General features: G+C 43.5%; 1 protein-coding gene across 2 annotated transcripts in view; it reads left to right on the top strand.

Annotated features, from left to right (window-relative positions):
- Window positions 1-1532: 1532 nt before the first annotated feature.
- The window catches only part of MARCHF8 (membrane associated ring-CH-type finger 8), an 88529-nt gene continuing 65639 nt past the window's right edge, over window positions 1533-24422 (top strand). For both annotated transcript variants that reach the window (XM_058029547.1, XM_058029546.1), the window contains exons 1-2: window positions 1533-1595; window positions 23090-23268. In XM_058029547.1, coding sequence (XP_057885530.1) covers window positions 23173-23268 — 96 coding nt within the window. In that variant the 5' untranslated portion in view covers window positions 1533-1595; window positions 23090-23172. The remainder of the gene's footprint in view (window positions 1596-23089; window positions 23269-24422) is intronic.

Here is a 24422-nt window from a genome sequence, read left to right as displayed (position 1 = left end):
ATGGATTGAGAGCATGAAGGAAAAAAAAATCCTCCCTTAAGAAATCCCAGTGGCCTCAAGATAAGCCAGCAGTACTGGTTCTCTTTACAAACCTATGCTGCCTATCAAGAGGACAGTGGTTATCATCACATATGCATGTTTCCATACCCTATTTTATGAAGGGATACAATCTAAGGTTCTTGACTTCAATCTACATAGGACTAAACTGGAGTTCTGCACACTCTCCTCTTCCCAGGAAGACACACCATACACGCTGGGTGGTGCTTCTCCCACCTTCACTACATGGGAGTGCTGGGTACCAACTCTGCGGTGTAATGAGAGTATTTCAGCCCAGCTTCTCTGTGCTCTGCAAACCTGATGTAACATTTCATTTTTCTGTAGGGAGTGATCTTTGCATGAAAAGGGGTTACCTTACTCATCTTTCGCTTTTTGCACTGTTCTCAGTGGGTACGTGTAATCTCCATGGAGCCCTGTAAATTATTGTGAAAAAGTGCAGATTCAGGAGATGAAAAATTCAACTTAGGTTTAGTGAATGAATTTTCATGTCAAGTCAGGAGATTTCTTTGTTTTCTCTTTTATTCTTTGAATAATATCTGCTTTCTTGTCCATGCTTCAGTGACAGAAACTGTTCAGTGAAGATGCCTACTTTCCTGGTTTTTTTCACTTATTCCCAAGTGGGATAGATATCATGTCTGAACACAGAAAACTCTCCCTTGACTTATTCTCATTCACTTTGCTTTTTCCTCCTGTAAATTTCCCCTCAGTATAGTTCACCTATTCCAGCATATCTCAGGAGATATCTTTGGGAAGAAGAGATTAAAGCATCCTGCTTGCATAACAAAAGTGTAAAATGGCAAGAGTGTATGGCACCCAGACATGGGTATGGGGCAAACGCGAAGCTTTTCGTTGACATATTTTTTTTTGCTGATAAATCAATAAGTGCAGGTGAGCCATGAATACAAAACACCTTACGACGATAGCTATTAGCCATCTTCAGGCTTTCAACATCCCTGCATTTTAAAAAGTTAAATGGCACCCTGTGAAGTTAAGATGCTTTATTCTATGTACTAAAGCGCGACCCGTTTTACCCTGAGCCCAGTGACAGCAGCATCCCCGCCTGCGGCTGCGGGAGGCAGGGCTGAGCCCGGGACAGCCGGACCGCACCCGTTCTGTGCCGATGGTCGCCTCCCGGTGCCCGCCGGTCCCGCCCCCGCCCGCCCGCCGCGCAGGTGCCCGGAGCGCGTTCCGGGGCAGCGGGGCCGCAGCGCCGCCAGCCCGAGCGCTCCGGGAGGCTCCAGCGGGCGGCGATCGGGGGCCGGGACAGCCGCGTCCCGCAGCGGAGCGGCCGCCGCGCCTGCCCGCGCCGCTCCGGGCCATGGCGGCGGGGGCGGGCCGGGGCGGGGCGGCGCGCTGACAGGCAGCCCGGCCGGGGAGCCGCGGTAAACAGGAGCCGGGGAAGAGCTGGGGGAGACCGGCCTCGCAGGAGCCTCCCGGCCCCGCGGCCCGCCGCCCCCTGGCCCCGGGCATGGGCAGCAGCAGCCGCCGCAGCCGGAGGAGGAGCCGCCGGCCCGGGCCCTGTGCGGGGCACCACCGAGGTAGGCTCGGCCGCCGCCCTGGCCGCGGGCAGCCGCCGCTTCCTCCGCGGGGGCCGAGCCGGGTCCGGCGCCCCTCCGGCGCCGCGAGGCCGGGTACCGGGGCTGGGTACCGGGGCCGGGCCCGGGGCGGGCTGGTGCGGGGGCCGCCTGCCCGGGTCGCTGCCCCGCGGCCGCCGCTCGTCCCGGCCCCGCCGGCAGCCGCTCGCCCCGCAGGGTCCAGCAGGTGGGGCGGGCCCGGCCCGGCTCCCCGCGGGTCCGTGCGGCGGCCGGGGCTGGGGGCACCGTGGGGCGGGCGCGCCGCGTTCAGGGCTGCTCCGCCGGCGGAGCTGGGGAAGCGGCACCTAATTCCCTGGTAAGAGGCTTTCCCACCTCCGCCGTCTTTGTCTGCACAGCCTCAGCTGCTGCTGCTGGCGCTGGGAGCATTAGTGTTGCTGCACTCGGGGAAACCGAGCGCGGATCAGCGGTGGGAACGGGACCGTGTTTGCTCCAGGTGTCCCGTTAGGAGAGGGACGCGAATTCGCGTTCCGTGAGCAGCGTGGAACAGAGATACAAACAGTGCACAAGGTGTGCTGGTAGCAACGCGTTCGTAAGGAATCGTGAAGTTTCACGGCAGACTAAGGAATGGTCAGAATTCCTTCATGCTTCTTGGAGCTAGTTGGCAGGCAGAGTAATGCTCGAGTTGTTCCAAACTGTAACACTTTAACTTCGCCTCATTTTGGTACGCTGAAAGTGCAAGCAAAGCGAGAATTACAGTGTGCCAATGCCAAATCAGTTGGTCTCAAGCTGCAGTGCAGGAGGGCACGGCTCAGCTCTGCAGTGGGCAAAGGACTGGTCTATTTCCAGGCATCGCGAATCTGTGTAATAACCCAGCAGCATAAACATAGAAAGGACAATTTAGCTGGAGCTTGAGTGGAGGTGGAAAGAGATACTGGAAGGAAGATGGGGGTGGGAGAGAGCCGGTCTGACAGTAACGCTTCAGCTGAAGCAGCAGCAGTCTTTGTGAATTTGTGCTTCTAAAATTGGTTTGGAGTAGTGTCAGATGAGGCTGAGATTGATCTAGCAATAGTCCTAGTCAAACATTTTCAGAGAAAAGTTTTCTTTGAAAACGACTTTATTTATTAGACCTAAGATATTTTGTTTGAAATCTGTCAACGTTGATCAATTTCTACTGATGCAGAGTTCTGCTAAGCCTGCCTGAGGACCAGGGTTCCTGGAAACATCAATGTTCCTGGCTCGAGGGTATGAACAATACCTGCTGGGGCTGTTTGCGGCTTCTCAGCTGTAGCCCAAACTGTTTGGTGCCAGATTCTCCTCAGAACAACTATGTAGCTGCCCAGAGAAAGTGAGACTTGATTCTGCTGCGGTTGCTGAAAATGGTAGAGCTGTGGAAGTCTGAACAACTGGCCTTTTGCTGGGAACTTGGTGTGACTTAGGTCTAATGCAAACTTAAGAAATTAACATTCACTCAATATTTGTTGTTGGGTTTTCTGTTGTTCTTTTGATTTTATTTTTTTTTACTTGGATTTCAGCTAGTCCTAGCCAGAAGTTCTGCTTATGGAGATAAACTAGTTAAAAGAAGTGATTTTCTGTTTTGGGGTGTCACATTGGAAGAAAAGCTGCATGCTTTTCGTGCTGCAGTATATGGATATAGGACTAGAATTGCTGGAGATGCTCAGGTGAGGTCTAGTGCTAGAAAATACACCTGTTCCCAGGCTGCTTTTGTGCAGTCTTAGCTGTTCTGAGGATACATTAATTCAGCATGCTGGATGAACTTTCTGTATTTTCAGGATGAGTTTGTTTTAGTTTGGTGTTTTGGGGTTTTTTTATTTGTTTATTTTTGGGGGTTTTTTTGTTTGTTTAATTTAAACTTATTTTGGACAAGCAACTCTCACATGTTCAAGGGTGAAAGGCCTTTCCAGCTGCTGAGGCTGTCACAGGTACTTTAGGCAATGTACCAAAGTGTCTGACAGACTCATTTCCTTGCTGCTCTTCCAAGCACTGACATCAGTGGGGAAGGCAGGGCACTGCAGGAATGTGACAACTTCCAGTAAAAATGCTGCTCAAGGAAGGAGTTGGAGGTGGTTGTTACAAGCCCTGAATTGATCCTGCTGCATAAGAAAAAGCAGTTTCCTGCTATGGATCTTTTCTGCTGTGTACCTCAGTCAGCCCCAGTGGGCCTGCCTGATAGCTAGCTTCAGAAAGTGTGAATAATAGAATGTGCGTGGCTGTCTGCCAGGAAAAAATGAAAACAGGAATGAGATATTTTCTTTTTTTTCCTAATTGTTTTTGATTTTGTTTTGCTCTTGTTCTGCCTTTCCACCCTCCCCTCCCCAAAAAAAAATAAGGAACTCTTGATCCTGTAGAAGTGTTTAACTGGCATTCTTTAAGAGCCAGTAGATGGACCATAAAAAATTAACAGGCATTGAGAGGAGGAACTTCAGGAGCCCTGAACAACCTTGTGCTTGGACTGTGTCTGTGTGGGGCAGACAAATAGTGACTATGAAAGCTGTAGAAGGCTATAAGGAATAAAAACTTGAAATATGGGGAAAACTTCCCTTGCAGGGCATAAGGTATTAGAGGGGAAATCTTCCTGGGGGATGAGTTCTCCATTTCCTGCTCGTGCCAGCTCTTTCTTGGGAGCATCTCGTGCTGGCTGCTGCAGGAGCTGTGTGAGCCATGTAGATTGCACATCTCATTCACTGTATTAATTTCCATAGTGATACAGAGCTCATGCAGGGTTTGCTGGGACTTCTGTTTTGCTGACTTGTGGAATGACTGCAAAGATCTGGTGGCAGCTCAATGTAGCGCAGCAGAGCTGGCATTACACTTGCTGGGTGGGCTTTGTTCACTGTGAATTTTCACAGCTCCAGATTGTTGAAATGCTCTTTGCTGAGATGGGGTCAGTTTTACTAGTTCTGCTTGGATTTTACTGAAAACTTCCCAAAAGAACTCTTAATTTCTAAACCAGATTATTTTTCACTATTTCCCACAATGTTTTTGTGGGATTTATCAAGGCATACACATTCATGTGAAGCATTAAAAAAAACCAAATAATGGATTACATAGTGTTTGTTTATTGATTCTGGAGTAGGTAAATGGACAAGAGCTCTTGGAAGCCTGGTCTTTTTGCAATTAAAGCTATGCTTTAAGAGCTTTGTTACTCTTAAATGTAACTCATCACCAGACAGCCAGACAGTTCACCAACAGCAAGAGCTCTCAACCATCAGCAGTTTCTAGTGCTTGCAATTTCTTTTCCCCAGGGACTGAGAAGGAAGGCTGGCCTTTATTATATGTTCTGCTGGTTATCCTGTTTGGGCTGATATAGATCAAAGGTGTTTGTCAATGACTATTAAACTTCTCTGTCTTTTGAAATGAGTGCCACTCTGGAGTTCAACATTTGGTACCTGCAGGCGAGGTGGGGGGCTTAGTAGCAAATTTTGAATTTGACCTGGCAGAATGTCGTGGTTGATTGGCCTCAACTGAAAACAGTGTTGGAAATTTTAGATAAAATACACATATATTACTTATGTGTAGTATGTATATATGTCATGGGTGGAAAATAGTGAAAGGTTCTAAAAAGTGTGGCTGAGATTTTCCATAGTTATATGAAATAAAGGCAGCAGATGAGCACTTTATCCATGGAGACTCATTTAAGGATCCCAGCTGTAAACCTTGCAAAATGCGTGGCCAAAATTCATATGGAATATAAATGTTGTATATTTTGGGGGTAGGTAAATCCTGTGTATCAATTGGGAATGCCTTGATATCTGCCCTTCAGAGGGCATCAGGACAGAATTACATGTGACCAGTCCATTTTGCAGGTGAGGCTGCAGGTGAACAACAGCACCAGAGTTTCTCCTTGGGAAAACATACATTGGACTTAAGAACATCCTTTAACAGGTCACTGCTGCCTCAGCTAAGACAGAGTTTGTCTCCCAGTTTGGGCTTCAGTAAGATCATGTGTTTATGGGCCATCCAGATAAGAGGTTCATTACAAGGAATGAAAATGTTGTCAGCTGTTCTTTCCTGAGCTGGTAGTTTGGCTTCTGTCAAACTCATCCTGTGTCCTTGACACAGGATGAGAAACTTCCTCCTTTGAATCAAAGGGTTAATTGGTTAATAGGGGAAGGTAAGGAAGCTAGAAGGTGACAAACCAAAAAAGGAAGAAAAAAAAGAATATGGTTCAAGTTTACTCATAAAGTTGCTCATTTTTTTAAAAGTGTACTAATCCTTTGTGCCTCTCTTTCTCTCAAATGTGCTTTATTTTCAAAAAGCTTTTTGGTTCCTCTTTAGTGTGTGTACTGGGCCTGCAAGGAAGAGTATCTGTAGGGAAAAGAACCCCAATGCTTCTGAATAAATAGCTAGGCTTCCCCTGGGTCTGATCTGTTGATTCTAATGACCAGAATAATTTGTCACTCAGACTTACTTACTGCTAATAACTCTGTGCTGTTGTGCAGCTTGAAAAAGGGAGTTGTGCCTCTGTTCTTGTTGCTAGACTTGAGTTTGAAGTTCTGCTTTCTCATTTCACAAGAAATTCCATGGGCACACCACGCCGATGTGTGAGGGTCCACACGTTGCCACGACTCCTAGGACTGAAACTAGAAACTGGCTTCTAGACATGGGAAAACTGGCTTCTAGACATGGGATTTAGGTGCATTTTGCCTCTAGAGGACCATTTGAGTACCATTAATTGAAGGAAGCAACAAATTGACTCTGAACAACCTCCCCTATAAATACTGAGGAAGTTTTCAGTCAGATCTTCTCCTGTAAGCAGTTCCCTTGGCAGTGGACCTGGCCTTTACTGTCCTTGGTGTCACAGGACTATTGGTGGGAACCCCTCATCTCCAGATTACTGCAGGGTTTTCAAAAGGGATGTCTTTGGTTAATGTCACCCATAAAGGTCTCCTAAAGCATTTCTTTGTTGAAGAGACTCCTTCAGCACCAGTGGGAGCTGTAGGAAGACAAAGCCTTCTCTGCCTATTTATATTTGCTTTCCCTGTCACTGGCTCCTTGTCTCATCCAGGACAGAGGATTAATCTCTCTGATCCCTCTATTTCTAGTTGTAAAAGCACAGTGTGCTGTTGGGGGTGATTCACTACTATGCCAATCCTTGTTATAATCTCTTGTAACTATGAATGCATCAGTCAGAAGAGAAAGGCTAATGGAAAAATGTGGCATATTTCTGTTTATGTATTTTTTCTATGTGCATATAAATATTTATGGGAAGATTCATGGATTAGAGAACAGGAAGTGATGCAATACAGGGCTCTGCCATGGTTTCATAACATGGGCCACATTATAGCAATAAATTCTTGCAAATGACTCCGTCTGACTGTAGTTTTGTCTCCTTGCATATTTTCCGTGCCCTCCTTCAGCAAACCACTCTTAAGGGGCTTGCATTTTACAGCATGATGAACTCTGCTACAGTGGATAGAAAGTGAAAGTTGGCAGTGGCTTTTTGGTTCCTCATACACAAGCGTGGTGAAGTCTGGCATACCAGAGGAATGTGAAGAGCCTGAGGTAATAGTTTACCATAGGTGATGACAGAGAAGAAAACACTCATGGGAGCAGTCTGACTCTTTCTGAAGTTGACAGTAGGCTTCGATTTTTCATTCTCTTCTAGTAAATGACGTGAGTTCCCCTTGCAGTTCTGCATCCAAAATGTCCTTTTAGCTGTGATTATTGTTAGAGCTTTTAGAATAATCATTTTGAGCTTGCATGCCAAGTCTGAGCTGTAAGTGCCAGGACTAGGGAGGACAGTTGTCAGTGTTTTTTCTCAAGTGCGATCTGTGACCATTGATTTACAATGAAACTGCTTCTATAAAAGGTGTCTCTGTGTGTGTATGTATGGGCATGCATATAATCCACAAAAGCAGGTGGGCTGAAGATTTGCTGCTCTTTGACATTGCAAGTGATCTCTAGAGGAAAGGATTTTTTACACCAAGCATGATAAATGCATACTGAACTAAATGCTGTCTTGTTTCAATGAGAAGAAAAAAATCTGCTTAGCTTTAAAAAGAAGAGGAAGTTCCCTTACAGCTAAAAAGGGGTTTTTTTTGTGAGAGACAGGAAATCTGAGTCTTTTTCCTGCTTCTGGCCTGTTTTTCCCGTTTCAGTTACTTCACCTATGCACACCTTAGTTTCCTGTAACTCAGCTGTCATCTGTATCATGATATTTGTAAGGTTCTTGGATTTTTATTTAAATTTTTTAACCTGTTCTCTAAGGGGAAGTGGGTTTATGCAGTCACACTGCCAGTAACTTCTGAACCTGTTGGCTAAATGTCACATAATTGCTGGAACTTTAGATGTGGCAGAAAGAATGGAATGTCAATTGCAATGTCACAGCTGAGAACTGCAGCCTCGCCCTGTGCTGAAGCCCATGGAGGTGGCACTCTCTAAACATAAGCTCGGCCACATGGATGAGTGGCCCCTATGAAACCATGGGACGGACACCAAATGCAGGATCTCAGACTGTGCTAATCCTTCTGCTGTGGAATGGCCTTCTTCCACTGCAAGGCCTTCTGAAAGCTTAGGAGAAATGCAAAGTATTGTTACCAAATTAGAGCTGCCGTGATGCATCAGGTTCTTCACAAAATTAATGTCTGAAAACTAAGGGGGTGGAGGGAGGAGAGATACCCTTGTAAAATTACATGATTCTTGTCAGGCTGGCTTGATCTTGGGAATTAGCAAAGAACAGTAGCAGGTTTGATTAAAATATGGAAGGGAGTTTTAACTTTGCTCTTGGCATAATGAAGCAGGAGCTAATAAAAACAAGATCAGATTTCAGCCTTTTAAACACATTGGTGTTCTTATGCAGTGTTTTCCTATTGAAGCCTTGAAATATCTTCTTTTCTGGGGGCATGAGAACTATATATTGCCTCTTAGCAGTTCCTTTGTGTGTGGGGCATGTATGTTGTTTCTGTGATTATTTTGACATCAATCTTCATCTATTTTGCACCCTTTATCTTAGGGTCAGACCTGACAGGGGAGGAAACTCGTACTGAGACTGCTCAAGTTGAGTGTTTCTGATGTTGCAGAAGTTCTCACCAATCATTGCAAAATGGCAAGGCTTGAAAGCTCTCTGTATTGTTCTGTGTGTGCTGCTGCATGCTTTGGCAGAATATGAAAAGGAGTCCTGCTCTAGTACACCTGCAGAGCTCTGCAGTTCCTGAGACCTTTTAGAGATAAGTATCTTTTTATGTGCCATCCTGGAAGTATAGGGAAATTGCCCCTGTGATGGTTTCCAGGGAAAGCATGGAGAACTTGCAACACTATTGTAATTTCCAAATGGCAAAAAGTTCAAAATTATTATTCTTTGACCTTTCCTAATCCATCTGATTACTTTCTTAAATGAAATGTGTGGCTTTGTCTCTAGTGAGGCAGTGTGCAAGTGGTATATTAGATCTGCAGCTTCAAAGCAGCAGGAGATGGCCCTGCCAGAGCCTTGTGCCTGGTACTAAGCCTGCCTGAGTGCTCCTTGCATTTTACCCCTGCTCAGTAAGGCTGCATTTGTGATGCTGCTAGTGAGGTGTGGAAGCATCTCCTCTGTATATTTACATACCAAAGGCAGTAGGGTAAATCTGACATGTGCTTTCCAGTCTTTTGGTGGTGTTTTTCTTCCCAGGATCTCCCATGGTGAGTGTCTGGTGTTCTGGGAACCCTGAAGCACTTGTATCTGCCCCAGACCTAGGCTTTTATTTACTGGTGGTGTTGGTATCAGCTTCTCCAACCACAGGGCAAGGATCCCAGCTCAGTTGCAGATGAACATGTGTGATTCAAGATACAATTTCTCACTCACTTTCCTTTGTTAGTGATACCCTGGCAAGCATGGCATCATGTGGTCCAGCAGCCTGAGAGCAAAGAATGCAGGATCAGTTCCTTACATAGAGAGGGAATTAGATACCTCATGCATTTTATTCTTGGCTGTGATCTTTCATTGTGTCTTGTTAGATATTTGTTATGATTGTTTGCTTTCTGTCTGCTTGAGCTCTACTTGTCAGCTTGGACACGTGTTCAGTCTGTCTCATCCATCTTTGCCTACTGGGAAGTTTTTTAGTTGGCATGTTCTCACTGAGCAGAACTCCAGGTGTTTTGCAGAGACTTGGTAGGGCTGTGATGCCCTGCAGGCATCGTGCTGCTTGGCTGTGTCAGCTGCCTTTTCAAGTCCTCATTAGCTGCTGCATTAAGGCTCTGTGCTCTGTAAGACCTGCATGGGTTTGGCTTAGCCTGTCTTTGCTGTCTGTGCCTTGTGGGAGGAGGCTGCAGGGATGGTTCTGCTTCAGGGTAGATGCTCTGCTCAAGGAAGGCGTGTTTTCCAGTTGCATCCTGATGCTCTGGTGTTATCTCCCTTTCCACATGACACTACAAAGCATACACTTATCCCTTGTCACACAGTTCACATTGCTGCTTCTATGAATGAGGGAAGAGAAACTCAGAGAGCTGATGATCCAACCTCTGAGTGATTGCTTTTGAGCTATATCCTGTGTGGCTCATGGGCAGGTCTTTGTGGTTGATGTAATCTCACTAATGCATATGAGAGACATCTGAGCCAGGAATTGGGAATTTAATAAGATGATGAAACTGTTGGGTTTCAAGTCTGAAAGTAATTCTTGTCAGCAGGGAATGGGAGTAGAAAGCAACTTGCCTGTACGCAGTGCATCCCGCCAAGGCCAGTGACATGGACACACTGCAGCACAGGCCTGCTGTTCTGAGGGGCTGTTTATTCCCTGTGTCCAGCGACCCCTCTGAGTCAAGGACAGTTGGCAAGTTTCTGAGCCAAGCCTTTCTTCTGCGGGCCTCTGTTTCTTCCTCTATTGTAACATGCCAAAAAAGAAAAAAAATCACTAGCAGGCTAAGTCATGCTTTAACTTGGTGAGCAATAAAAACAGTGTGTTTCACTGTCTCTGGGCCTTCTACGACCCCTTCTCGAAAAGATGCACTCCAGCATGACAGCTTGCAGAGGAATGGGTCACTCCAACTTGCAAATGCCTTCACCACTGGAGTGTGAAGATGGCTCTGCCTTTCCTGATTTCTTCATCTCCCCTAGCTGTTCTTTCTAGGCTTTGAGTGAGAAACTTGAAGATGTTAAGTACTTTCTTAGGTGTATGGTAGCTGCTTCATCTTTGCTAGTAGATGATAGCTTTTGAAGAGATACTAAATATTGTATTGGAAATTCAAGTGTAAAATGTAGTCTTAGAAAAAGCAGTAACTAATTTGCAACTGAGTGCAGCTCCAGCTCAATCAGACAATTGCTAAAAATAATCTACCTTCTAATTCCACTGGTGATCTCTAATTAGAGAAGTCTTCTAATTCATAACCTGCGTATACGACAAGATCAGAGACTGAAGTGGTTTTGCCAGTCTGGAAAGAATCAGTGTTTGGAGAGGTAATTCTAGAGGGAGACCAGCTGTTCTGACACTGATGGTAGCAACTTTGCTCTTCATTTATGCTGAGCCTTTACCCTAGCTAAATACAGTAGGGTGCAGTTTTTCCAGCAGTGTCTTCTTTTTAGGCAGAGAAGCTGCCCTCCTTGGTGGGCATCTGCTTCCTAGAGATTTTATTTTTCCTGTAAAAAAACCCTCACCTACCCCAGAAAACCCAATCCATGAGCACAGAAAGAACATTATATATATGTTGCATTGTTGTTTCCTGCTTGAAGCTGTTAGGTTGAGCATTTTAAGACGCCTATGTTGCTTTGCTGCCGAAGCAACAGAGCAAGGAAGAGGGAGCCTTTTTAGCTGAGGTATTTCACATCTCCTGAGATTGGGATCTGAGTACTTTTTAGCCATTTGTGGATTTTATTTCTTAAGTTGACTTCTGTTGTCTGTAATGAGGCAGTGAGAGATCAGCTCTTGCTGAGATGTGAAACTTCTAACAGGCCTTGCTGAGATGTGAAACTTCTAACAACTGCAGGAAATGTAGGGGATGTGAGCTTGTACCAGATTATTTCTTTGTAAGATAATGGTAATGTTGCCAGATAATTCCATTCACTGAATAGCATGTGTCCCTGAAAAACAGGGAGTGAAACTTCCTCTGAGCTCAAGGCTTTGTGCCTCTTCCAGAGAGAGCACAGCCCGTGGGGAAGCACCGTGCCAGGCACAAGGTCACTTGTGGCGCCGAGGGGACCGGGCCTGTTCCCAGGCACAGTGCTGCTGCCTGTACAGCCCAGAGACTGAGGGGAATGACTGGGTCCTCTAAGAGGAAAGCAGCAGTGTTTTGGTCACTTCAGAAATAGCAGAAGACATCTTTAGTCTTTATATACCTTGTGAACATCTTGATGTGCTGTACAGCCCATGTGTGGGAGCCTGTGCTAAAGATGGGACTATCTGGAATTGAACAAGCCAACTGTTTTAAGTGAGCAGAAAATGGAGGAGATTTTTGTCTTGACTTTGTAACTTCTGCTGCATTGGGAACAGGAGGTCGTTTTCTTTTTTTCAATTGAGAAAGAAAAAACAAACTTGCATTTGCCATTTAATATGATTAATAGAGAATCCTCTGTCCACCTCTCCATTAACCTAACTCTATAGATGTTCAAATTATTTGTCTGTAGTTATTTTTCATCTGCTCTTTGGGAGAGCAAATGTCCCTGAATATTATTGTAATTGTAGCTACTTAGAGAAAGAAACCAGAAAGTCAGCAGGAAACATGGAGGAGATTAGGGTGGAGTTCTGTGGGTTTTCCTCTCTGCAGTGAAGGATGCTGTTGATGTGAAATTCAACAGGTTCGATGCTTGCCTTTTTCTTCAGCAGTAGATTTTCCATGATGACTAATGATATTTTAGCTTGATAAATAAATAAATTTTTCCTTCTAGCTTTCAGTTTCAACAGATACCTGATCAAAACTACTGTTTCTTTCAGGTTTTATCTTCATGAGTGTTTCAGGTTTTACAGTAGTGCTTGTATGCACCAGAGTTGCACTGGCCTCGTTTAGCGCATTTGACTCATCTCACCGGCTCCTGTTTAAACTAATTTAAAGCAAAGACCATGTGCTTGAGGAAAAGACAGAAAAGCCACTTCTAAATGTGATTGGGTTGAAGAATGTGGCATGTCAGTTGGCATAAGTGATGTGGCCATGCTCCTGAATTTTATTTTCCTTTTTGGAGAACTTCATATAGCAGCTTCTTTTACTGCCTTGTAGATACGCAACAGCATCTCAGTATCCATTCCATTGTATTGCTCCAGTTGCCACCATGTTCCTTCAAAACCACCTTTTGTCCCACAGAATTTTGCTGTCTGCTGGCTTGGGCCTCCCCTCTCCCTTACTAGACACTTGGAGATTGCTTTAAAACACATGCTGGAGTAAAAACTGGTAATGATTTAAGAGTAGGTCAGAAGGGCGCTGCAAGTTAGCCTGTTCTCCATCAGTAAGGAACAGACCTGTGCAGTTCTGTGTTTCTCATTAGTAAGCACCATTTTCTGTACCTGGGTACTTCACTCTGTTTCAGTGGCTTTCTGCAGTGTCTGTGTTTGGCTGGCAATGAGCAGCTAGTGGATGATAGCTGGACTTTACTGCTGTAATTCTGGTGGTAGAAAGCTGTGATGGGTTTGCTTTAGTAGGATTCTATAGAGGGCTTGCAAGTGCATAGGAATGGATTGGTGGAGTTTTTTGCTATTTCTCTAAATTTCTCATAAAATCTCTAAACTTCTAAATGCTTTTAGAAATGAAGAGACTGATACTGGGTGGGACAGAAAGGGTCAACACTTTATTGCTGAATTGAGAACAGGGACAACGGGTGAGGATGCAACTGCTGGACACTGTTTCCTTGTCTGTGCAAGAAGGCAGTGATTTAAAAGAATCCACAGTCACGTATTCATCTCATGATTGCATCCAGCGGCTATTTTAGGTACAGTGGGGATGAATGGCTCTTTATAGACTGTGGTAAGAATGCCTTGTCTGTGGGTTTCAGTAATGCCATTCCCTTCGGGTGGCACAGAGCGCTGCTGTGGGGGCAGGACGGTCAGAAGCAGCGCGCACGTGCCAGCGGGCTGGTGTGCAACAGCACCCGCGCCAAGGGACTCGCTGCCAGCGCGTGTCCGTGTCGGCTCTGGCACAGCGAGCTGGGCTCTGACTGCTTGTCAGCCATCTGGAAACAGTTGTCTGGCCTTTAAACTACACCAGGGACACTTAAAATATGATAGACACATGCCAGACTTTTCAACCACCCAGCAAATCCCATGATAAGGTTGCAGCTGGAAGAGGCTGTCTTGTTCTGGCACTGGAAGGGATTTAGTTCAGTTCACAGACCTGGACTCTGTCTGTGGGCTTTATACAGCCTTACTTTTTAATGATAATGCTATGACACAGAGGTTCTTAAACTATAGGCATAGTTTTCATGTTGAAGTCTATGAGAAATACCGTGTTTGTCTGCCGAGCAACTTTCTCAAATCAAGATCTGGCAATTTTTGGTGACAATGCAGGTGTGAAACTGAGAGACTGACTCAGATGTGATGGCTGTTATTGCTTGTCTTACTGTAGCGCTTCAGTCTGTGCCGTTGGTTGTGCCAGGTGCTGTACATTGCCATGGTAAGGAACAATACCACCCCACAAAAGCTATCTGTGTGGCTGGAACAGCCAGGAAATGGGAAGTGGAAGCACTGTTATCCTTCCATTGCACAGAAGTGGCTAAACCAAAGAACTTCAATGATTTGCCTTCTTGAACCACAGCCAGTGAGCACACCTCTGTGTCGGTGATGCTTGAAATAAAGATGGGCAGCATTGTCAGTGAGGTGTGCACTCTACTCCCCCAGCACTTTGTTCCGCCTGGAGGAAAGTTCTCATGCACGTCCCAGTGTTGGTCCTTCCCACATTGCCTTTTCACAGGGGATTCCTGGACGTAGCAAATGTACAGAGAAGGTATCAAAATGGAAAAAGATAGAAATATAAAGCCTTTAAGGAAACATGCTATGCCTGAGTATATTCCTCAATAAAAAGTTCTCACTGAAGTCTGTTATACTTTAATGACTCATGGTATTTCTCTGTATTTAACATGTATTTAGAATTTTTAAATCTGGGGGATTGCAAATGATTTCTGGTAGTGAGTTTGGCATCAGAAATCAGGGTACTTTAAAATGTGAGAATTTATGGTTGAAATTCAACTCATCTGTGACATGCAAGTTAGCAGAAGAATTAGGTATACAGGATTTTTGGTACAGTGCTCTTTTTACTCTGCATTTGAACTTCTGCAGACTCTGGTTTTGGGCTCTCCAGTTGCTTTGAGCAAGTCCTAAAGAATGTGAGTTCAGAGCTTAAGGCTTGTCAGAGTGATCCAGAAATCTAGATTTTGTTAATGCTTCCGCAGCAAAAACATGTTGTAACTTGAACCTATAAATAAAGAGTTACCTGACATTTAACTTGTAAATCATTCAAAAGAAATACATTCTTATGTGCATGGCTTTGGAAATTTCTTACTCACTCAAAGACAAAGAAGGAATGATTTCACATTTCTTCAAAACACAGAATCATATAATCAATAGTATATTCTTTTTACTCTGCCTTAAGATGAGTGTTTTGCCTGGTAGCAGTTAAACAAAAGTGAAGAGTGTTGATTAGGTGCCTGTTGTTTGTAAATGGCTTTTACAACTGTTTGTCTCTGATGTAAAGAAAAATAAGTGATGTAGCACAGAATTTTCCTAAAAATACATTGTTGTTATCTCTGTACAATATAGAATGTGAGCAACGTCCTAACGTCCTCACTGAACAATGGTTAGACTGTTCTGTTTCATCAGTGTCTTGCATTGTAAATATTTATACTGGTTGAGAGACCCAGGCTTTTGTTGTCTTCAATGTAAGCGTATGCATTTTTTAAATAATCTTTAATAATTTTGAAGATAAAAATACAGTGAAATTTTTCCTTGGATTTCAGAACTGATTTAGAGTTTTATGAGCACCAAAATGGTTATTATGAAGAATGGGAAAGGATCATAAATTATCTATAGGTGTTACATTGTATCATGTGGACTTGTGTACTAGACTAGAAATTTACCTGCAAGCAATTGATGCAAATTCCTCTCTCTGGTCTATATATGTATAGTATGTCTCTTCTTCCACAGAAGATTATAATCTTCATTACATTTTCTTTTTAAAAATATCAATTGTCACATGGAGCGCTTTTTTTCCCCATAGATTTGGAGTTACTCTGGAGGTCTGGGGTGTTTCCTTGTGCCTGATATCACTTGCTGTCCTTCTGAGGCATGTCACAGTTTTGTGGGGTTTGGCATTTGCACATGGTGGGGATGAGGGGAGGGGTTCTGTATTCTGTAGCTGTACTGTGGACCCTTCTGTGCTGATTGCAGGATGATCTGCAATTGCAGTCAGCCAGCTGCAGCAGTCTTGGTGAGCCAGTCCCAAAGCTGTGTTCACACTGGAATCCATGTAGGTTACTGCTGTGCATCACTTTTGGACATGTAGTGAAAAGGGAAAGACAGCTCTTCTCAGAAACTGTAGGAATGAGTATAATACCGTGGCATGTTCTTCTCTGACAATGGGCATTGTAACGAAGCAAGTCTTCATCCATGTCTTCTGGAAAAATTTCAAGTTGTGTGATGAAGACATCCTAATTTTTGATCTGCAGGGTGGCTTCAGTGCCAAATTGGAGGGAAGAATGCCTCTTCTGGAGAGAGGCATTCATTTCCCAGGAAGCCAATCTCTACTCGTGCTGGGAGTTGATGGAATCATGGCTAAAAGTGATAAGGCAAGCCCTAAACAGGCTGTGGTGTCATGTCCTGCTTGCACAAAGCTGTAAAGACTCACAGTTTGCTGTGAGTGGGATTCATGTGCCAGACTTGCTCTGTTCAGAGGCAAGGTGTCTTTAATGTGAAGGGTGAGGAGAAATGGTGATTATTGAGGCAAGAGAGTGAATGGCAACCCATATGCAAATAGATTTGGGAATTCAATGGAGCAAGTAGAGGAATTTGCTGGCTGAGAAAACAGGAGTCCTGTCTATTGCTTCTCCCTGGCCTCCATCATTAGGACTTTCCAATGTAGAGAATCAAACTCTTGCTTTACTTCTTTTTCGTTTTGCTTGTTGTAGTTTGAGACTGTCCCAGGGATTGTTACTGATGTTATTATGATCTGTTTAATAAAAAATATACAAAGGGAGTTTCTTAAAAATGTCTGTGAACCAGCAGATTGCTGATGCTAAAGAGGTTTTGCATCTGTAGCAGGAGCTTACTGCCCCAGGTGTGTGTGGAGCACCTGGTGCTTTGTTTTTTTCCGCAGGACATCAGGATTGATTAGTGATGCTTCTGATGCACGTAAATAGCTATTAGTAACAGAGCAGACAAAAGTAATTTCTTTGTTTCTTAGGGGACTGTACTGACTGTACTATTGTGTTATTGTAACAGAGGGAAGTGACATTTGTTTTCTTGAATGCTAACCAAGCTAGTTCATAATTGCATTGATCAGCTGATTTAATTTGAAGGGAACAGTTTTTAAGGAACTTGTTTTTCAGGGTCCAGATGCTACTCAGCTTCCATTGAAATCATGGGAAGGGGTTGCTAAGAGCTTTGGGACCATTATTTACTGAGACTGTAGTTTAACTGCTTGCTTGTCTAGTTGTATTACTTTCATAAAAATAACTGTATTCTTATTTGGAGAGGACTTAGCCAGAGCTGGCAGATAGCTCTGTTTCTCTGTGGGTTATGTGTAGTCTACACCTGTATATTCCTGTATATTGAGAAACTTTCAAAGGGAAGATGGGGAACTTGCAGAAGAAACTCTTGTCCCCTTTTTAAGTCTTTCTTTTGATTTCAACTACTCAATAACATGATTTAAAAAAATATATTTGAACTTAATGAAGCTGATTAGCTGGGGGGCACTAGCTGGTGGAGGAAAGAAGGAACTGAGATAATAAAGGGAGAAGTTACAGCTAAGCTGGTAAACAGTGCAAGATGCATGGGCAGACTCAGAGCTGTAAATAGCAATAATCCAGAATTATATCTGCCTGGTCTGAATACAGGGACTCTTTTCAAGGTTAGTACAACATTAGAAGTGAAATGTGAAAGGTACTGCAGGAAAGGAAGTGTTAGTTCCTCTCCCTTAAGCTCTGTGATTAGATTTGTTTGTCAAGTTAACAAATGCATGTGAAGTGCATGAGGCTTGATAACATCTCTTAAATACTGCTGTTAACAAAGTACTGATTAAGCTACAGTAAACTAAACTGAAACGCAGATGCAGGATCCTCTTTTTGAAAATGCACATCTGTCATCTCTAGAAGAGCATTACGTAACGTACATTAGTAGGGGAAGAGTCCGAACAAGCTCAAAATGAAATAAATCAAAGCTTCAAACTGGAGCCAACACAAGCTAATAGGATTGAAATATTTGCAAATATGGAAAATGTAGTGTACAGAAAGCAGACATAAGCTATATCCATCTGAAATGTCAAAGTAGCTAGGAAAAGTTAAGATGCACACAGGAATATACTAAAATCATTGGATGAGGGCTTTTTTTATCTTCAGAGCAATGACAAAAACACAAAACCAAAGGAGTTTTTTTTAATGGAGATCTGAGATTTCATATCAAGACCTCCAGCAGAAAAAGATTCCAAATCTGCATTAAAAGATTGTTTTAAGTCTTATTATGAGCAAGTAAGTCAGCTGTTGAAGATGTTACACCATCTAGCAGCAAATTTCCTCAGGGAGTTTCCATTCCTTCCTGGGTTGGTCAGGCTTTGTGCTGCATAGAGGGGAAGTTTCAGAAGACCAGATTGCATGGCAGCGATCCACAGTCTCAGAGCAGAATTCTCAGCCTGCATCTGGAAGGTGCCCTGCAGTTTTACAGGCTGATTTATCCCATGGCAGGATTGTCACAGCAGTGGATGGTACTTCAGTGTCTGTATTATGTGGACATCAGTGATCTGCTGCTTTATTTTTAACTTGTCCACCCTGCTACAGACTGTCAGAGCACTGACATAGGTCATGCTGCTCACAGCCACTGCTGTGGGCTAGGGCAGTTGAAGAGAAATTAAGAAACCTTGGGACAGACCAGAACAACTCACAGGTGAAATTCTTTGCAATTGCCTTCTGTTAGTGACTATCATCTTCCCTTTGCCACAGGTTCCAGGGCATATCTTTCATGCATATAAAGACATATTATTTTAATCCAGAATACCTATTGTACTTTAAACAGGAAAGCAACTGACCTATGTGGCTGGTGTATTTTTCCCCTTTTGAGTAATACAAAGCATCTGTACCCACTTACATGCATCCTTGGGGTGCATTTCTTTTGGTAAGGCCTGTGTACATCTGCCACCAGTGCCACTACAGCTCCAGAGCTTCTGTTGAAGTTGTCCAGCATACCCTGTGTAGCAGGGGAATACTTTCTGAAGTATAAATGACCTAAGAGAATCTGCTGTTCAGATAGCATGTTTATAGGTAGGTACCAAACCACAGAAAGGAAATTATTTGTGCTTATTTGCCCCTTTTCAGCTGTGAATCTTTGGCAAAGAGTAGTTTAGCCTTTATTTTGGAAGATGTAATGGGCAGAGGGCTGCAGTAGGGGGCAGGTGAAGAAAGACTTCCATCTACATTCTTCCAATGGCACTTGACACCCTAACAACCCAGCAAGATCATTTGGTTCATCTCACGTTCTTGCTGTCACTTGGTAAGCTGAGGTCTTGACAGGGTGGATGATTAAAGCAGGAATTCTAAGTGGTTTCCACCTACTTCTGTTATACTGAGCTTTCTTGTTGTAGTTGTCCCTTCCCATTGTTGAGAGATACATCTGGTGCAGGTAGTTCAGATGCAGATTGACCTCTGGGTGAGAGCCTGAGACAAGAGGTCATGAATTGCCAACCTCTTGGACATCAAAGGACATGAAGATGAATAGTGCCAGTGAGGTGGGTGAATGGACACTGGGACACACATCCAGAGCAGGGACTCAGGATGAAGAGTGAGATTTGTGTGCAGGTACTGTGATGGGATAAAATCCCAGGGTGTCCTTATTTGGGGGTGCTCCTCGGAGGCACCAGCTCAGGCTGCTGTGTTACTGCACTGTGAATAAATGGTTTTGTGGAACAAGACATCTGAGACACTGCCCTGGGAAACCTGGGGACAAACCAGTAAGCAAACGTGGCCAGACTGTGTGAGTGGGGTGTGCAGGGAGTCAAGCAGGGGTCTCATGGGAGCCTCCTGCTTTGAAGGGCCTTCAGTCCCACCAGTGAAAGTCTCTGGTGTTGGGAGTGCAACTGCCAGAGTCACGTGAATGGTCAGACTGGAAGGTTTCCTTAACACCAAGTACTTCCTGCTCATAACCCAGAACTAATTTTCTGCTTCTGTCAGATGGATTGTTCAAGGGAATGCCCCAGCCACCAGGCCCAAGTCATGTGCATGCTTTTCCTTCCTTTTGTACTTCTCACCTACCTTGAGACACTGTCCTGTGTTCTCTGAATCTGGCTGATTTTGCTTTGTGGTTCTAGCAACATAATGAGGATCTAGGTGGTGTGGTTCCAGGTGTCTGCAGGCATTTTTAGTTACTGTTTTGCCTATCCTGCAGAAAGCAAAGCTGGACTACCTGAGTGGGTGAAATCTTCGCTTCACTGAGCTAAGATCATCTGAGAGGTCTGCAGCCAGGATTTTGACCTCTTTTGTATTTTGAAATGGCATTTGTTTCTGAAGACTCTCTGCAATGGCAGTATGGCTGGAATCCATCTTTTAGGAGCCACTGTGGCTATAGATAAGAGCAACAGCTGAGCTTCACGCTGTCCTCTGTCTTGGCATTCCCATGTGCCCCGGCCAGCTTTGTAGGAAGTTATGAACCAAATAAAACACACACAGTGAAGGAGGAAGCTGAGCTCCTACCTGGCACCTTCTGGGCAAGTCTACTCTGCTGTTGGATGGAGATGCTGTAGTAATGAGCAATTCTCGTTTTGTGTGAGGTATGGCCTAAACATCTAACTGGAATCCTGAACAAAAGGGATTATCTAGGGGCACTTCTTCCTTTTTGGCAGGCCCCCAATTTGATGTGCTTCAAGTTTGGATCCTACTCTGCAGGTGCCCAACTCCTCACCTTTGAATCAGGAGGAGGTGGAGTTAATTTAGCTGTGAGATATCCTGTGGAACTTGTCATAACTCGCTTTGTGTTGGCTTTGAGTGGCACTGCTTTTCTGGCATGCTTGTCTGTTTGTACTCGGTACTGCAGATGGTCTGTTCATTCACGTAACTTTATCCTTTAATTAGCCCTGTGGAGTTAAAGTGCTTTGGGTTGATACAGACAGAATTTGAGTTGTGTGCATTATTAGGGACCCAGCAGATTGGGGATGCGACAGGGTGGCATCTGGGTTTAGTTTACAGCTTTCTCTAAGCCACCCTTGAACAAAGGCAGGCTTTATTAGAGCATCTGCGAGGCTTCTTTACCAGAGGAGAGCTGTTTCACATCATCTTTGAATACACAGTTGGATTATATTCTGCTGTTTGAGCTCTTTCAAAGAATTCTAACACATGCTGTCCTTGAAATACCTGCAAAAAAACTGGTTTGACTTGTTTGCCATCATCAGAGAGGGTTAACTGTGTTTTCCAATAATTTTCCGTGTTCTCTTTATAGTCACAACTTGTCCTTGCCTGCAAGCCCAGAACCCTTTTCAAGGGGAGAGACAGAGCAGAACTGCTTCACTTTTGCTCCATTACATATTACCTGGCATATTTTCATTGAATCTTAATGTTCTCTGGATTTCCTTTCTCTGTGTTTTCTTGGGAAAATACCTTCCCTTCCTGCCTTGTTTATTGTGGTTTGATAATCCCATCTCAGCCCATGTTTATATTCCCTCTGGCTTGGCTCTTTCAGAGGATGTAACTAAGCACGTGTGGGGAGGATCTGAGGAGGTTCTGTGTTTCCTCTTTGTGCTGGGATTCAATAATGCTGGTAAATCTCATGTTTCCATTTGTCCTCCAGTAAGGAAGTGTCCTTGGTGCCAGTTTATGCACACTGATATATTTTACTTTTAAAGTAAATGATGCCTGAAAGTTACGGAGGCGTTGCCTTTAAAGCTCTCATGCGTGCTTTATGGTGCTGTCTTGGCCTCTCTGGGAGTAGCACAAATCCTGCCCACGTGTCACTAAAGCTCTTGAACTTGGCTGAGCACTCGAATGGGCAAACAGCATCAAGCAGCAGATGGAGTGTGTGATTGGGATGCAGCAGGCCTTGCTTATATTTTTGGTTTTGTTCATCATTTTCTCTACAACCTTTGATAAGTCTTTCCCCCTCAGCGAAAAGAGGATAGTGAACTGTCATCCATATAAAGTGCCTTGGAACTTTTTTTTTCCCCCTATTGTTTAATCAAAACCAGTCAAAATAGTTGATCCTGTTTTCATTTTACACAACTGCAGTATTCCTGTGGAGTCTAGTGGAAATAAGCCAAGCTTTTTAGGTTTTTGATTCCATGAAATATGCTGAATGGTCTGGTTCTATCTTCAAAACTTAAAATTAAATGTCAAATAAAAAATGTGTACAATATAAATTAAGGGTATGCACTAAGTGCTAAGATATACTATTTCCAAATTATTAAACAACATAATACATAGGGCATTTATCTAGTCTCTGTTTTTTGCTTTTTCAGATTCAGAACTAGACAAACCAAAAGTTGTTATGTTATGGAAACAGAGGAACAGTGCATAATTCAGTTGCCCTGTTTAATATAGTCCCTGCTGTGTTAATTCCTTTCTAATCTGTTCTTTAAACACAATTGATTGTGTCTCATTTATGGCAAATTACATTCCAAATAAACACGCCATGATATTACATGTTTCAAAAAGCTTTTTATTTATTTTAACTTCACTAATCTAATAAAAAGTATGGTTAGTTATGCCTGCCTTTCAGATTAGCATTGCAGATTTTGGCTAATTTATGTCTGTCACTATCTTTCCTATGTGTAATGCTTCCCTGTTACATTAGTAGAAGAAGGATAAAGTGTGTGTAGTCCTTCCAGTGAATTCACAATCCCTAGTGAGGGATTTTGATTATATTAATCTCTAATAGTCTTAGGAAAGGAACAGCTCATGTGAGACATCTTTCAACTGGTACAGGTTTATATGAATGACAAGAGCCAAATGCAGGCTATTGTCTGTTTTTAGCCAAAGCTGCAGCATTCAGGTGTGATGACTCCTGAGGCAATTCCATCCAGTGTGGGGGGTTGACAGTTTAGGAAACTTACCTGTATGAGCTTTGCTCCCTGCACCTCCAGGTAGCACACTCAGCTTGGAGAGCTGCTCTTCCTCCCTCTCCCTGTCCAAGCAAACTCAAGCATGATCCCTGCCCTCTAGCTCTGCCCTTAGAATGCTTTCAGAACTGGTTGAGAATTTATTTGTTCATTTTGCATTAATTGTGCTCTGACATGTCTAGTTAAAATTCTTTAAAATTTCTGTGTCTCTTCTCACCCAGCAAGGGCACCAGAATCCAGAGAAAAAAAGACATATGTCTTGGTCCAGTGGATGGCATAGCTTTGGTTTAGAAATTACTGCATTTCAAGCTACTTTAACATCATCTAATATTTTTATTTTTTAGTTGCAAGGCCTTACAATGGCACAGAATGAGCACTGCGTTCAAGCCTCCTTCCTGTAAATGATAGGACCAAACAAGGCGGTGTGATGAACATGCCACTGCATCAAATCTCTGTCATTCCAGCTCAGGATGTTACCTCTTCCAGAGCCTCCAGGAGCAAGACCAAAGAAAAAGAGGAACAGGTACTGTCAGATATGCTTGATTTTCACTGGAAATTATCTAAGTATAAAATGATAGGGGTTACCAAATCAGACCTGATTCTATTCCAAAGCCCCAACTCCTTGCATTACTGCTGCTTTTAGTGAGGACAAACACTACCAAATTATCTTCTTATTTTTGTGTTTGCTATTTAAAAGCAGCTGTCTGCAAAATTCTAGAGATTGTTGTTGAGTAACTTCTGCAAAATGCAAGCTACAGCCATCTATTTTGCATAAGAATTCAAGGCAGATAGAGATTTGGATGATTGCTCTAATACCATTATTGTAGAAGCTGTTACAGGTGTATTTAAAGAAAAATTATATGGAATGTGAACTCCTATATGTAGCCATGCATCCTGGTTTTCTTGGCTCTTGGTAGCATATAGTAGCTGTGCTGTATTTCAAAGTGACTAGAATATCACAAGGAGGGCTGTGTACACCATATGTATACATACTCTACTGTTTTATGCAATATGATTTGTATTCTTAATTTGGGAGTATGTGTGTGAGTGGAATCAATCTGAGGTCTTGCTGTGGTGCTAATGCAAAAATATCTGTAGTATCTACTGACTATAAGTCCAGTAAAATCCATTCAATACAATACTTAACAGTTTGTAATAGCATGTGAAGAAGACTAGGCTATGTCTAATCTTTGCATGTCAACCTTATTTATCTGGGCTGTGTCTCATGCAGCCCAAAAACCTTAATGTGCGTTGTGCTTTAGTGTACACTGTACTGCATTGATCTTGTATTATCTGTCAGTTCCACAGAAACATCTTTGTGCTTTTGTAGCTTTAACATAGATTGACGTCAGGAGAACTTTCACATCATGGTACAGCTACAGGGCTTGCTTTGTGGACTGCTCAGCAGTGGTTAACTCTGAGGAGACCTGGAGTGGTGCTGATTACAGATAGGGTGTAGCTTATCTATAAGGGACTAGAAAGGCACCATCATGTTACAGTAAGGGATTCACCAAAACTAACTTTGAGTAGGGAAAAAGAGTAATTTCTGACACATTGTGATAATTTGCCCTGATGACCCATCTCACCTGATAGCTGTCTAGATTGCACCTATCAAAGTCACCAGGAGAAATAAACTGTCCTAGTATTGACTGTTTTGATTTTTTTCCTTAGTAACAT

Source organism: Melospiza georgiana, chromosome 8 (genome assembly GCF_028018845.1).
Source record: "Melospiza georgiana isolate bMelGeo1 chromosome 8, bMelGeo1.pri, whole genome shotgun sequence".
Lineage (NCBI taxonomy): Eukaryota > Metazoa > Chordata > Aves > Passeriformes > Passerellidae > Melospiza > Melospiza georgiana.
Note: the sequence above shows the minus strand (reverse complement) of the source record. Positions and strands in the feature narration are given on the sequence as shown.